Source organism: Haliotis rufescens, unplaced genomic scaffold (genome assembly GCF_023055435.1).
Source record: "Haliotis rufescens isolate VD_foot unplaced genomic scaffold, xgHalRufe1.0.p SCAF_15, whole genome shotgun sequence".
Classification (NCBI taxonomy): domain Eukaryota; kingdom Metazoa; phylum Mollusca; class Gastropoda; order Lepetellida; family Haliotidae; genus Haliotis; species Haliotis rufescens.
The window spans coordinates 28,689,717-28,704,138 of record NW_025963835.1 but is presented as its reverse complement, the minus strand read 5'-3'; the positions used below and the strand labels follow the sequence as shown (position 1 = coordinate 28,704,138).

At 43.3% G+C, this 14,422-nt stretch overlaps 1 protein-coding gene across 1 annotated transcript; it reads right to left on the bottom strand.

Annotated features, from left to right (window-relative positions):
* Positions 1-293: 293 nt before the first annotated feature.
* Positions 294-7,038, bottom strand: LOC124140237 (cysteine sulfinic acid decarboxylase-like). Its single transcript, XM_046507689.2, has 4 exons — positions 6,829-7,038; positions 2,459-3,342; positions 1,857-2,267; positions 294-1,504 (listed from the first exon to the last, which is right to left on the bottom strand). Exons 1-4 carry the CDS (start codon positions 6,866-6,868, stop codon positions 1,130-1,132), a joined length of 1,710 nt encoding a protein of 569 aa, XP_046363645.2. The 5' UTR covers positions 6,869-7,038; the 3' UTR covers positions 294-1,129.
* Between the last annotated feature and the right edge of the window lie 7,384 nt (positions 7,039-14,422).

Sequence of the window (14,422 nt, the reverse complement as noted above, 5' to 3'; positions counted from 1 at the left end):
GAACCCGGGTCTTTATTGTGACGAGCGAACGCCTAGTGGTTAAAGCACTCGCTCGTCACGCCGAAGGACCGGGTTCGATTCCTCACATGGGTACAATGTGTGAAGCCTATTTCTGGTGTCTCCCGCCGTGATATTGCTGGAATATTGCAAAACGCGGCGTAAAACAATACTCACTCACTCAAATACTAATCCCAGTACTAAGCCAGCCGTGTGATAGCTGGAATATTGCTGACTGCTGCGTTCAAAGAATTTCAGCTCCAATCCCAATCCATGAATGACAAAGAGTACAAGGATCCATTGTAAAATAATTTATTTGGAATGAAAATGTATAAACAATAACAGTATGTACAGTTTGATATAACAAGGCTAGACAAACCAGCATACAATTCATTGCACATCCAACCGGTGAGACTCCATTTGAAACCTCTCAGATTCTGATACAGTAGGAGAAGGACTGAATGCCATTTTACTTTGTTGTCATGGACGTATCGCAGACGAATTCACGCATTAAGTGAGAGGTAAGTGTGTCACTTAAAAATTTGCTACAAAAAATATAATCAGTGTTCGGGAATAGGGTCCTGCCCTACCGGGAGCACCTGCCATTCACACAATTTGCATAAAAAAGTAAGTAGTTATTTATTGCCTGACGGCGTACAGCAGTACCCCTGCCATACGACGACGGCCTGTAAACAAACCAGACAATCAATTGACCGATTGATCAGAAAATCGAGTGACATGATTTCGTAATTTGTTACAAAACAAACGCTACTGTCACCTATTTGGTATATTTGATTGTCATGCATGGCAAAATTCAATATTTCTAATTTATTATATTGTTTAAGCACGTTATCCTCCCACAGGCATGAAAATTAAGACCGATATAAATTAATAGCAAAATATTCTTCTCTTCAATAAACCGTTTTTCAGGCCTTGTCATTAAGTTACCTGCAAAATATTTAGCCTGCAAAATAATACTTGTTCGTTTCTAGTCACAGTCGCCTTCACGTCAGTTCAAGTCACGTGTCAAGTCGCCCTCACGTGATCATATCAAGTCACGTGTCAGGGCACAAATCATCACAGAGCACCAGAAAAGCGTGTCTCTAAAACGTCATATCACATGTTTCACAGCTCACACAATTATATCCTGACCAAGTTTTTCAATCTCATCCAAAAAGAAGTCCATGTCTTCAAACGTTGTCCCCGAACTCTGCAGCACCAAACGGAAGAAGTTGACATGGTCCTTCTGTGGTTGGTAGGTGATCATCATGGACCCTGCACGGATCATACGCTCCTTGATTTGTGGCGCCACCTTGTGGAGTCGAGCACGGAATTCTGGGCCATCGGGGACTTTCCTCAGTGATGGTGGGATGTACCAGAAGCAGACATTGGTCAGTTGTGGTTCTGAGACAACCAATTGGAAGCCTTCACGCACTTTTAGTCTTTCTACAAAATACTTGGTGTTGTCGAACAGTGTGTTGACGTGTTGTTCCAAACCCCGTGTACCCTGGCAATGGAAACAAAGCATTAAACAGCATGATTTAATATTTCTTACTAAATGTTTATATCCCTTTTTTTTTTAATTTATTCGATTAAATTTCCTATGCATATAAACTACAAAAAAAAGTAAAGTATTACTATGCCACGCCAGATTAATTCAGAAATAAATATCAGTTACAAAAACAAAACAAATTACAACTATAGAAATATGAGAGGATCTGGTGGTCCTTAACTTCTTTTGAGTAGTATATATAGTTCGAACCATGACCTTTTCCAGGTGCTGTTAACTTAATGAAACATTCATAATTCTGTTGTCACGAACATTTTCCTTCCTGATCATAACATGAATTAATTCATACCTTGGCTTTCCACATGAGCCAGAACTTGAAGACGTCTACCTTGCGGCCACACTGAAACGTCTTGTCGCCGGTGTCGTAACTGACGTCGTAGAACTTGTCTGGTTGGAAGAGGTAGGACGCATTGGCGCTGTGAGCCGCCTGCAGCACGCCTTCGTGTTTCGTGAGGAAGGTTGAACACTGTTGTGGTGCGCCTAGAAGTTTATGGGGGTTCCACGTAACCGAGTCCGCCCGATCCACTCCTTCCATCAGCCCACGGTGACGTCGGGACATGAGGACGCCGGCTCCCCACGCACCGTCAACGTGAAGCCATAAACCATTAGCCACGCACACGTCGGCGATGTCGTTGATGGGGTCGAAGGCGCCAAACACTGTTGTTCCTGCTGTGGCCACAACCAAGAAGGGACGTGCACCCTGGAATAAAAACAACATTCATGAACGACCGTAAACGGAGCATTAACCTTGAAACCTTGTACACGAGCTACGTCAGTTAACAGCTGCAAACAATAACGATACAATATCTGAACATTTAAAATGAAAAACTTTATTTCAATTTCATCATCAGATGAGTCTCTATCATTGTCCAACAGTAGAACATGCCATACCTGCTCTTTCGTGTCCTCAATCTGGGCCTCGAGGTCCTCGGGAATCATCCGACCTTGAGAGTCAGTCTTGACTAGTCTGACGTTATCATCCCCGAATCCAAGAAGACATCCCGCTTTCCTGATGGAGTAATGGGCGAGCTCCGACGTGTACAATACCAACTGCGGCAACCCGAAAAGACCCCGCTTCTTTGTCTCCGGGAACGCCATCTGTCGGGCGCAGCTCACCGCCATGATGTTGGCAATGGATCCACCAGGAGCGAAGATGCCGTCCCCGCCCTCGTAGCCAATCAGTTGTCGCATCTTCGCCAACACTGCCAGTTCCATGACGGTAAAGACGGGAGCGACTTCGTAGGTGTAGAGACTGCAGTTGAGAGCGTCAGTCACGAGCTGACCTGCAAGACCGTAGGGGTCAAGGCTGGAGAACAGTTGGTTGACGAAGTGAGGATGGCCAGTTCGGACGCTGTATTTGATGACGTCCTTGACCCTGTCCAACAGCTGGTCATGGCTCTCGCTCGTTGGCTGAGGCTCCAGATCCATCTTGGCAGACAACTCTTCAGGAGCCATCCATTCATTGACCTTGCCCTCGCGATCTCCGGCCTTCTGGACAATGTCTTTCATGATGACCTTGAAGATGTCGTGCAGGAAGTCCTCGTGTCCGGCAGGCTGGGTTCGGAACGCCGTATTGTTACCGGTAATTACGGAGTCGCAGCTTTCTTCCTCGGCAGAGTCCATATCTCTCAGACCCCAGACAGCGCTGTCGTCCGAAAACTCGCTCACGTCGCCACAACTACTGTTGTCGTCAATAGACAACATGGTTGTGTCTTCTGGTTTCCCAAATTTCATGAGCTTCGCGGGTGGAGCCAAGAAGTTATGTCGGTCCAAACCTTAATGAAAAAAATTAGAAATATTCAGAAAAGGTTTTCGAAGCGACACAAAATGCACCTGTTAATCGCAACTGCTAACAATCGAATTTAGCGTATATACGCTCACATAAGTGTGTGAAATTCGTAACTTTTAAAAGCTAGCTAGCCCACCTGGCCAACAATTATGGGAGACTATTTCACACGCTGCCTCAAACTATCGACCACTTGTTTGCCGGGTCCAGAACTATAGAACTATATAGCATGACGTCACCAACAACTCACTGCCTCAAAACGGGGCGGTGACGGAGATCGAACACTAGTTGGAGACTATTTCACACACTGCCTCATACTATCGACCACTTGTTTGCCGGGTCCAAAACTATAGAACTATACAGCATGCCGTCACCAATAACTCCCTCCCTCAAAACGAGCCGGTGACGGATATGACCTCATCGAACAAGCTTTAAAATGTTCCTATTGATGCGACTCTAGCCACCTTTGATGTGAAGAGTTTATTTACCAACATACCCCATGATCTGGGATTGGAAGCAGTTCAGTTTTGGCTGAGAAAACATCCTGAGGCTATCGACACTGAATTTTCGGAAAGTTTCATCGTGGAATCTTTAAGATTAGTCTTAGAAAATAATACCTTCTGTTTCAACGGAAAATTCTATCATCAAAGAAAGGGAACGGCCGTGGGAACGAAAGTCGCCCCAACATACGCTACACTTGTGATGGGTTACATAGAGGATATTCTTTACAGGAAGGTACACGATTCCATGTCAGAATCCATTGCCAAACATGTGCGCGAAACTTGGAAGCGATTCTTGGACGACTGCTTTTTAGTTTGGCTCTCAACCCGTGAAAATTTAGACATTTTTCTGGATATTATTAATAAGCTCCATCCTTCCATCAGTTTTACTATGGAGTCTAGCGAGAGCGAAATTCCATTTCTGGACGTCCTTGTAGTTAAGGAAGATACTTAATTGAAAACTGATATCTACTACAAACCAACGGACACCCATCAATACCTACAATTCGGTTCATGTCACCCCAGGCATACACGAACTAACATTCCTTATTCACTTGCGCGGAGAGTATGTACCATCGTGTCGGAAACGGATAAAAGAGATTTAAGATTGAAAGAATTGATGGGGTATCTCAGGAAGCTAGGATATCCGCTTCGCGTCATAAATGACGCAATAGAAAAGTCTTTAAAAATTCCAAGACATACTCTCCTGAAACCTAATGAAAAATCTGTGGGCGATCAAATCATACCGTTTGTGTCCACCTTCAATCCTAATAATTGTGATATCATGCCAGTCATAAGGGACAACCTCCCAACTTTACAGCAAAGCGATAAAATGAAACAAGGACTGAATAAATTTAAAATTATAAAAAGTACCAGGCAACCAAAAAATCTCAAGCAAATTCTTTGTCCGACCAAATATTCTTGTACAGAGAGTGTACCATGTGTAAGTAGATGTAACACACCAAGATGCGGCACGTGTAACATCATAAGTGAAGGTACTACTTTCATTTTTACAAATGGCAAGGGTTTCAATGTGAAAGCCGACATGAACTGCCGCAGCAAAGATGTGCTGTATGTTATGAGATGTTCGGGATGCGGCGAAAACTACATCGGTGAAACAGGCATGGAATTAAAAGATAGAGTCACTGTACACAAACAGCAGATTAGAGACCCTAATGTTCGATGCTTAGGTGTCAGCAAACACATTGATGATTGCGGAAACGGGAAATTTACTATTTTTCCGTTTTATAAATTGTATACAAGTAACAAGCAGCTGAGACTGGAAAAAGAACAAATGTTTATCCAATTGATGAAACCAAAATTGAACTCTAGAATGTATTAATAGATTTGTCATTTCAATCGTAAATGTTGCACTGTTACTTTACAAATACTGTATATTTAATTCAAATGTCTCCCTACAATTGTTAAATTACATGGTGTCGTCGCTGGAGTGTGTAAATACATTATGACGTCACAGTTGTAATTTATGACGTATCATAAGTATGACGTCATTATATGTCATTGTCAGTTACACTGAAGAGCTGTCATGAGACAGCGAAAGTACTATTTATGAAACTGATATAAAGAAGATGATGGACTAACGTGGACTTTATTATTTTATTATATATTACATGTACACCGAGTGAACATTTACCTCATTTTGTATATATATATATATATATATATATATATATATATATATATATATATATAAAGCACAGTTAAGGTATAAATCTCAGGTTGGAATATTATTGCCAAAAGCGGCGTAAACCCTACTCACTCACTCACTCACTCACTCAAGGCTTCCTGCACGCTTCCGTTTAACGTGTGCGGTGACAATCGTGTGAACTGAGTAAGTTCTGAACTACATTGAGCAATATTCACCAAGAATGGTCTTCCATACAAATGTGGGATTTAAACCCGAACCTCTGGCTGGATGAGACGAACACACATGTGTGAAGAGCTCCACTGTCATATATTTATTTCACCAGACATTGGGAAGCCTAGTGGTTAAAGATTCCCCAAATGGATACAATGTGTGAAGCCCATCTCTGGTGTCCCCCGCCGTGATATTGCTGGAATATTGCTAAAAGCGGCGTAAAACCATACTCATTCACTCATTTACCATGTGTTGATGGTAACGGTAGTGGGCGGTGGTTTAGTCAAATGGCTAAAGCGATCGCTCGTCACACCGAGGGACCTCGGTTTTCATCCCATATGAGAGAAATACACATCTGGTGTTTTCAACCGTTATATTACTTCAATATTGCAACACGCGGTGTTATTACTCGCTATGGATAGTTATACTTCACCACAGAATATCTTATTTAAATCTACTGCAATGATAACTCAGCGTGGTTTTTTATACCTTAATGTTCAGATACAGGGTCAACCCTTACAAAACATATCTTGACTGTGAGATAACATCACGTTTAATTGTTAAATATTTGAACAACAAGACCAGAGTCAGTCGAGTCTCAATCTTGCACTGTATGCACCACAGGGCCACGGATAGCCATACTATACTGACTGTACTGATTACATTAATCTATTAATTAATTTTTTAATGTAATCAGTACAGTCAGTATAGTATGGCTATCCGTGGCCCTGTGGTATGCACATAAACACGTGCACTTCCGATGCGGCTTTAAGTGATATTCACATATCCATTCAATGTCTCGATTAGGGTATGTCCCCCATTGAAGTATCAACATTTTAAAATTGAAAATTACAACTAAAATGGTAATTATATAATTAAAATCTTGATAGTCTTGTTTACGCCGCACGTACCTAAATGGCCCTATGTTTTACATCAACAGTAACAGGAATGTGCTTGTCACTGAATGTACATATTCAAACTCACTTGATGAAATATTTGTCTCACATATGCCAGTTGTACATTTCTATCAACGAAAAAAGATATTAATTCAATTGAATAAAAAATACTAGGGTAATAAATTAAAAATAAATCTTACCATGTCTGGTCTGACTTGAGGTGAAAGATTCTGTTTCCATTCTTGATATTCGCGCACAACTAAAATGTGAAGATTGGAGAAATGCTTTCTGATATTCTTTCTTCCCATGAAGAAAAGATGTGATGATCTTTGGGGACTGCGCGGCTTTTATACCAACGGGAAAATGTTAATTAGATATTTTTCCACATAGGAAAACTACTCAGTTTTGAGGCAATCCGTGCCCGTGGAAAAATATGGGTGAAGGTCACAGGGATTTCCCCCATTCACGATCATTCGAATGCCTATTGATCAACGCGCCTGCATGCAGTGACGTCACTCATTCCCGCACCTTGCGGCTGCAGTTTCAGGGCCATTTTCATTCCGTCCCTCGGTAAGACCTGGGTAGTCGAACAATGGCTGCTTCATCAAATGCAGCCATAAACATAAACGAAATAATAGTGAACGCTGGGGTCGTTTCCTTGATGCAATGTTCAAGATCATGGTTATCATATCAGCGGTAGCTTGTACATAATGTGGGTTCTACAAGTTCAACCGATCTCGCAGCAAAAACTGGACAACACGTAACTATGTTACCCTGTTTCCAACTGAAAGTGGATACCGGCTCGCTTTCATAATCGCCCAAACGCGTGGTTTGATAATCACATACTGAGGCGGATATAGTGTTGTTATCACGAAATATATGTCCAAATAAGCATACAAACATTTCTTGACCTGACATCACTTCGTCATTATTTTCCAGTGACACAGACTGGTAGATAAAAGCGTATAACGCCATGGTTCGTCCTGTCACACCGGGATCGATATATAATCGACATTCGACATTGGTCAGTAATATAACACCTGTATGGCGCCGTGTTTAGTAATATAAGAGCGGCATAACACCGTGTACAGTAATAAGAGCTATATCACTCCATAATAACACTCATATCACAAGGCACAGCCAGCCATAAAATATATATCACAACGTATATAGTCAGCAGTAACAAAGATATGTCATGACGTATATAGCCAGAAATATTAGTATAACAGATATATCACTCCGCAGGGCCACCAAAAACACGTACAGCATATCGCATATACATCGACATTCAACTGATTTTTTACTTCTGTCCAAATTCATCACACTTGCAAAATGTTGGGTTTTAAAAAATCTAAAACATGCGGAAATTATACGTATCTCCTTTTTATTATCAGGATCTAACATAACTACATGAAACATTTTACCATGAACTCTAAATATCGCCCCCAACTTGTATCCCCCCCCCCCCCCCTTTGCCAGCTAGCTACGGCACTTGTATTAAGAGTCAATGTTTTTACAAAAACCATAGGTCAGTCTGACATTTTAAGGTCACATCGATCTTCGTGGCAGCTTGACCTTGTTATCAGTGGCCAGGCAGTACGCAATAATTCGTAGCTATGCACAAATATACACTGTGACACATTCCTATGGGTGAGGCAAGTTTAGTATTGTCTCGGGTGGAGTGTGTATCCTGTGACTGTGCCTGGTTTTCTTTTCATTTCTGACTATCATTATATATTTTCCGACATATGAACCATAGAGCCTGCAAAGTATGTTTAAATATATAACGAATGCTTGTATTGGACATCATATGACCTCAGAGTACACGCGGAACCCTGGCATCCTCCCTGTTTGCTGTTTGCAAAGTGATGCTGGTGGACTAGGCCGGCGCGGTGAATTTCCTTCACTGCATCGGTTTTTTCCTCGCAGGGTCGAGGCCACAGTGCACATGGCTGCCAGCGAGCGAGTAACCTTTACCTAGTGTCCATTGAACATGTCGATGTTGCACGGCTCTCTTTGAGAATTTTATTCTAAGTGTTCTCTGATACAAATTGGCAAACTTGGAATGCGGATATTTCAAATTCTAGTAAATACTCCACATATGCAGAGACCATAAATATGGTCTCTGACATATGTTTATAAAATAAACAATGAGCTGGAAACATATCTATTCGACATCCTAAACCCTGGTCCCTATACTTTAGGACATCTGGTCGCCGCTTGCCAGCAGAAACCGGGAGAAGGACTAAAACCCCGTTGAATGAACGTTTATGTAAATTGTGTGATGGTTATGACACTGGATCTGTTTGTTTGTTGTTTAACGCGGCACTCAGCAAAATTCCAGCTATATGATGGCGGTACAATGCCATGCATCAACCATGTCAGCGAGCCTGACCACCCGATCCCGTTAGTTGCCTCTTACGACAAGCATGGGTTGTTGAAGATCTAGACCTATTCTACCCCGGATCTTCACGGGACTGTAAATTATTTATTTCCCGACTCAGGCCGAGTAAATAAAAAGCTGATCTGATCTATTCTGGAAATACATGCATTGTCAAGGTATTCAAAGTGCGTTATTATCTGTTCGTTTACGTGATATGTGTTCCAGGTATATGAAATGTATTTGTAAGACGCCATAATGAGCGGGATATACGGCAGCGCTTGATTCGGAGACCGGCTCTAGGATCAGGGGACGCGACCGAACCGGTCGATATCACCAGACGTGTGGATCGATACGGGTGCACTTGATTCGAAGACTGGCTCTAGGATCGGGGGACGCGACCGTACCGGGCGATATCCCCAGACGTGGATTCTCCAGTGTCAAGCATTTAACAATAGATATGTTTGCACTGTGTTGTCAGTTTAATCCTGATTTTATGACAGCCCCTGACGAAGATTTTAAATACTAGTATTCATGTCTTGCCAAAATATTATGAAAGTTTGTGCCAAGACCTGCAAGTATGTTTTAGATTTAAGAAGTACGTGTGTGTATAGATAGTATGGATTTTTACAGTGTGTATTATATTTTATACTAAATATTATATAATTACGTCTCTCATAATCACGTAGGGGATGGCTCAGTTATACATGGTTGTATATGTTGTTTTTATCTGTACCTGAGGAGAGACGAAAATAAAATATCCTGTCTGTCTGCACTTGATTCGTAGATCGGCTCTAGTATGGGGGGACGCGACCGAACTGGGAGATATCAACAGACGTGTGGATCGATACGGGTGAACTTGATTCGTAGACCGGCTCTAGTATGGGGGGACGCGACCGTCCTGGGAGATATCAACAGACGTGTGGATCGATACGGGTGCACTTGATTCGTAGATCGACTCTAGTAGGAGGGGACGCGACCGTTCCGGGAGATATCAACAGACGTGTGGATCGATACGGGTGCACTTGATTCGTAGATCGACTCTAGTAGGAGGGGACGCGACCGTTCCGGGAGATATCAACAGACGTGTGGGTCGATACGGGTGCGCTTGATTCGTAGATCGGCTCTAGTATGGGGGGACGCGACTGTCCTGGGAGATATCAACAGACGTGTGGATCGATACGGGTGCACTTGATTCGTAGACCGGCTCTAGTATGGGGGGACGGGACCGTCTTGGGTGATATCAACAGACGTGTGGATCGATACGGGTGAACTTGATTCGTAGACCGGCTCTAGTATGGGGGGACGCGACCGTCCTGGGAGATATCAACAGACGTGTGGATCGATACGGGTGCACTTGATTCGTAAATCGAATCTAGTATTTGGGGACGCGACCGAACCGGGAGATATCACCAGACGTGTGGATCGATACGGGTGCCCTTGATTCGTAGATCGGCTCTAGTATGGGGGGACGCAACCGAACTGGGAGATATCAACAGACGTGTGGATCGATACGGGTGAACTTGATTCGTAGACCGGCTCTAGTATGGGGGGACGCAACCGAACTGGGAGATATCAACAGACGTGTGGATCGATACGGGTGAACTTGATTCGTAGATCGGCTCTAGTATGGGGGGACGCAACCGAACTGGGAGATATCAACAGACGTGTGGATCGATACGGGTGAACTTGATTCGTAGACCGGCTCTAGTATGGGGGGACGCGACCGAACTGGGAGATATCAACAGACGTGTGGATCGATACGGGTGCACTTGATTCGTAGATCGGCTCTAGTATGGGGGGACGCAACCGAACTGGGAGATATCAACAGACGTGTGGATCGATACGGGTGAACTTGATTCGTAGACCGGCTCTAGTATGGGGGGACGCAACCGAACTGGGAGATATCAACAGACGTGTGGATCGATACGGGTGAACTTGATTCGTAGACCGGCTCTAGTATGGGGGGACGCAACCGAACTGGGAGATATCAACAGACGTGTGGATCGATACGGGTGCAGATGATTGCACATATTTTCGCTCGCATATCGAACCGATCCATTTACCACTACGATATTGGATTGAAAAGCTTGGGTCTACATTTGGAATGTGATGGTTTTCTTTACAGTTCATTTCTTTATTTCACCCAAACCCGCTCACAGTGGCAATTCAGTAGTTATTATTTTATTCCACTCAAGCGTCAACTGTATGCACGTTTTTTCTATTAAGATAGAGATCTTTTATCCACGTTGACGCACCTGAGCGCACAATTTTCTATTAAGATAAAGGTCGTCTTATTTGTTGGCTTGCATATATATTGTGCAAGAAAAAACACATCATTAAATTTTGTATTTTAATGTATAGCCACTTCAAATGCAACGTAGCATAAATGGCTGGGTTTTGCACATAAATGGCTGGGTTTTGCACATAAATGGCTGGGTTTTGCATGTGATGGGTGATATTTCGTACGCTCTCGTGCATCTTTTCAATTCTAAGACTTCATCGTCAAATTAAAACATTATATTTGCATTGTGCCTTTGTGTGACAACATACCATTACTCCTCGAAAACAGTAATTAGTAACACCGGCGAAGCCTGGGATTATTGCAAGTTTACTCGTGTTTTTAAATTTTATTTCAAAACACACTGTGCAGACTGTTCATACAAGAAAGTCTTCATGTGAGTGCTAACTTGCCAATGCTAATACCACCAATATCATCAATTTTGCACTATTATTTTTATTATCATTATTATTATTTTACTGCCTCATGAAAATACGACTTTTATAATAGTGCTTATAGATGACGTCACAATGGAATAGAATATCTTAACAGGAACAGTTGTACTATCTGTTCACGGGTGCAACCAGGGCCCCCCTGCACAAAGCTGTCTTAGCTCTAAGACTATCGTAAGCCTATGTTAAAGTAAGGGAGTAACGATCAGCCCCCACATCGTTTGTGGTCGCACTTGGAAGTTCCCATCGGTGGAGGTTATCTCGCCCTTCTTAAAATACAACAATAAATGGCAGCCACAGAAAACAAAGTTCGAGTGTAAGAACGTGTATCCCGACTGTAAAGTTTATCACTGGTGGCTAGCGGATTAACAGCTTGTTTCACACATGTCTACTCTGGGAATAACATTAGCTTTCATCAAACTTGACATGTACTCTGTTCCTTGTTTTCCTTGAGATTTGAATGAATCCCAGAGACGCTGTTCATTTTCAGAAACTGCAGTAATCTAGACTTGCCAACTATTATAGACTTGCGTGGGCTGTATTGGATATGTTTGTTTCAATTTATGTGACAGACTAATACAGGGCCTGCAACTCCAGTAATCTAGACTTGCATAGGTTGTATTGGATATGTTTGTTTTAGGTTCTGTATGACGGTCTAGTATAGACACTGAAACTGCAGTTTGTCATTCAATTATCAATATTTTTCAAGTTCGAAAATTCCAAGACTCAGCGCTGCCGATCGGAACACATCTTCCAGTTTTCACCCTTGCCGAACTAGGCTGGATATCCTGGGTTCAACCGTAGCGCCACCAGCGGTTATTACGAGTTATGTCCCTTCTAAGCCTCTCCTATGGACCGGGGGGCACGGGTGGCCCAGTCGTCTAAGGGGCCGCGATTCGCTGTGCAGAGTTGCGTCCCTTGGGCACGCCAGAAATCTATGATTGTGGGTTCTAATCCCGGTTCGCCCTGATTATGTTTCTAGGTTTGTCAGCACCATACCCGTGCTCGTGGGTTTCACCGAAGTGGTAAACGTCTGAGACCTGCATAACTTCGGGCTTTCCTCCCACACGAAGCTGACACGCCGCGATATAACTGGAATACTGTTAAAAGCGGCGTTAAACCGAACTCACTCACTCACTCTTCTATTGACCAATCAGATTCCTCTTATTGTATCGCTTGCATTTGCTTCAAACAAAATGGCGATCTATATTGTGATAAAACGGGTCTTACATCGCGAAGTGCATCAAATCACGTGAGCACCTTGATTAAAAACATGAAAATATTTGGAAAATAACTGTTGACAACGAGTTGGCGGTGCAAATCCTGCAATCGACCGAAATCTGCATGACAGTTTACGAACCGGATTTCGATTTCGTTGCGCGATATTGATTGGACTATGCATAGACTCGTTAGTCCAGGCAAACTGTAACTCCATAGTACCAGCCTAGTTCGGCAAGGGTGGAAACTGGACTTTTATAGTCAGTTAACTCTCTTGCCTCGTGAAGATGATCGGAACATCGCCATAGGACGTATCCAAAGAGGGGAATCGCAGTCTTGTCCACCACAGCACCATTTGCCGCCTTTGGGCCCGATACACACTGTTCAATTCCACTGCAGACCGTCCGAGAACCGTGATTAATATCATGAGCATTGATCTACGCAATTAGGATCGATGACATGCATCAACCATGTCAGCGAGCCTGACCACCCGATCCCGTTAGTCGCCTCTTACGACAAGCATAGTCGCCTTTTACGGCAAGCATGGGTTGCTGAAGATCTATTCTACCCCAGATCTTCACGGGTCTTAACGCGTTGGCACGTCACGCCTAAAAACCAGGTTTGATTCCCCACATGGGTACAAAGTGTAAAACCTATTTTCCGGTGTCCCCCGCCGTGACATTGCTGGAATATTGCTAAAAGCGGCGTAAAACCATACTCATCCACTCACCTCAAGGATTCATTGACTGTGCATTTAAATGCCACAGCTCCATACCAGTGCATCGTGACATTGTTTGCAGGCTTATGTAATCTACGACGCAGGGAGGCTATATCTGGACGAAGACTCCTTTAAAATTGTATGCTGTCGGCGTTTAAAGTTGAATGTGCGTGACTTCATGAAGGTTCGCACTAGATGTCTTCTAGTTCACTTGAAGTGCTCCAATGCCATACTGCCAGGCATCCTTAAGTACTGATGGATATGAGCACACACTGCCATGTGGAAAGGGGTCATATGTAACAAATGTTCTATTTGGGATAACTTTCTTAGTAAAGTACAGACTACCAGTTGTCGTCTCTCATTTTTGTGGAAGCCCCGGTTGCGATTAGATGCCTCACTCTGGCTGTGTGTAGAGGACGATAAGAGATGATTGGTAGAGGGCGTAAGCAGATGATTAGTAGAGGGGGTAGGAGGTGATTGGTAGAGGGCGGTAGGAGGTGATTGGTAGAGGGGGTAGGAGATGATTGGTAGAGGGGGTAGGAGATTATTAGTAGAGAGGGTAGGAGATGGTTAGTGGAGGTCGGTAGGCGGTGATTGGTAGAGGGGTAGGAGATGATTGGTAGAGGGGGTAGGAGATGTTTAGTGGAGGTCGGTAGGCGGTGATTGGTAGAGGACGATAAGAGATGATTGGTAGAGGGGGTAGGAGATAATTGGGAGAGGGGGTAGGAGATGATTGGTAGAGAGG

Coding starts and splice junctions, on each gene's coding strand:
- LOC124140237 (XM_046507689.2), bottom strand. CDS start 6,868: ATGGAAACAGAATCTTTCACCTCAAGTCAGACCAGACATG. Junction 3,343..6,828: donor CTCAAGTCAGACCAGACATG/GTAAGATTTATT, acceptor TTTTTCATTAAG/GTTTGGACCGACATAACTTC. Junction 1,505..1,856: donor GGCTCATGTGGAAAGCCAAG/GTATGAATTAAT, acceptor TTCCATTGCCAG/GGTACACGGGGTTTGGAACA.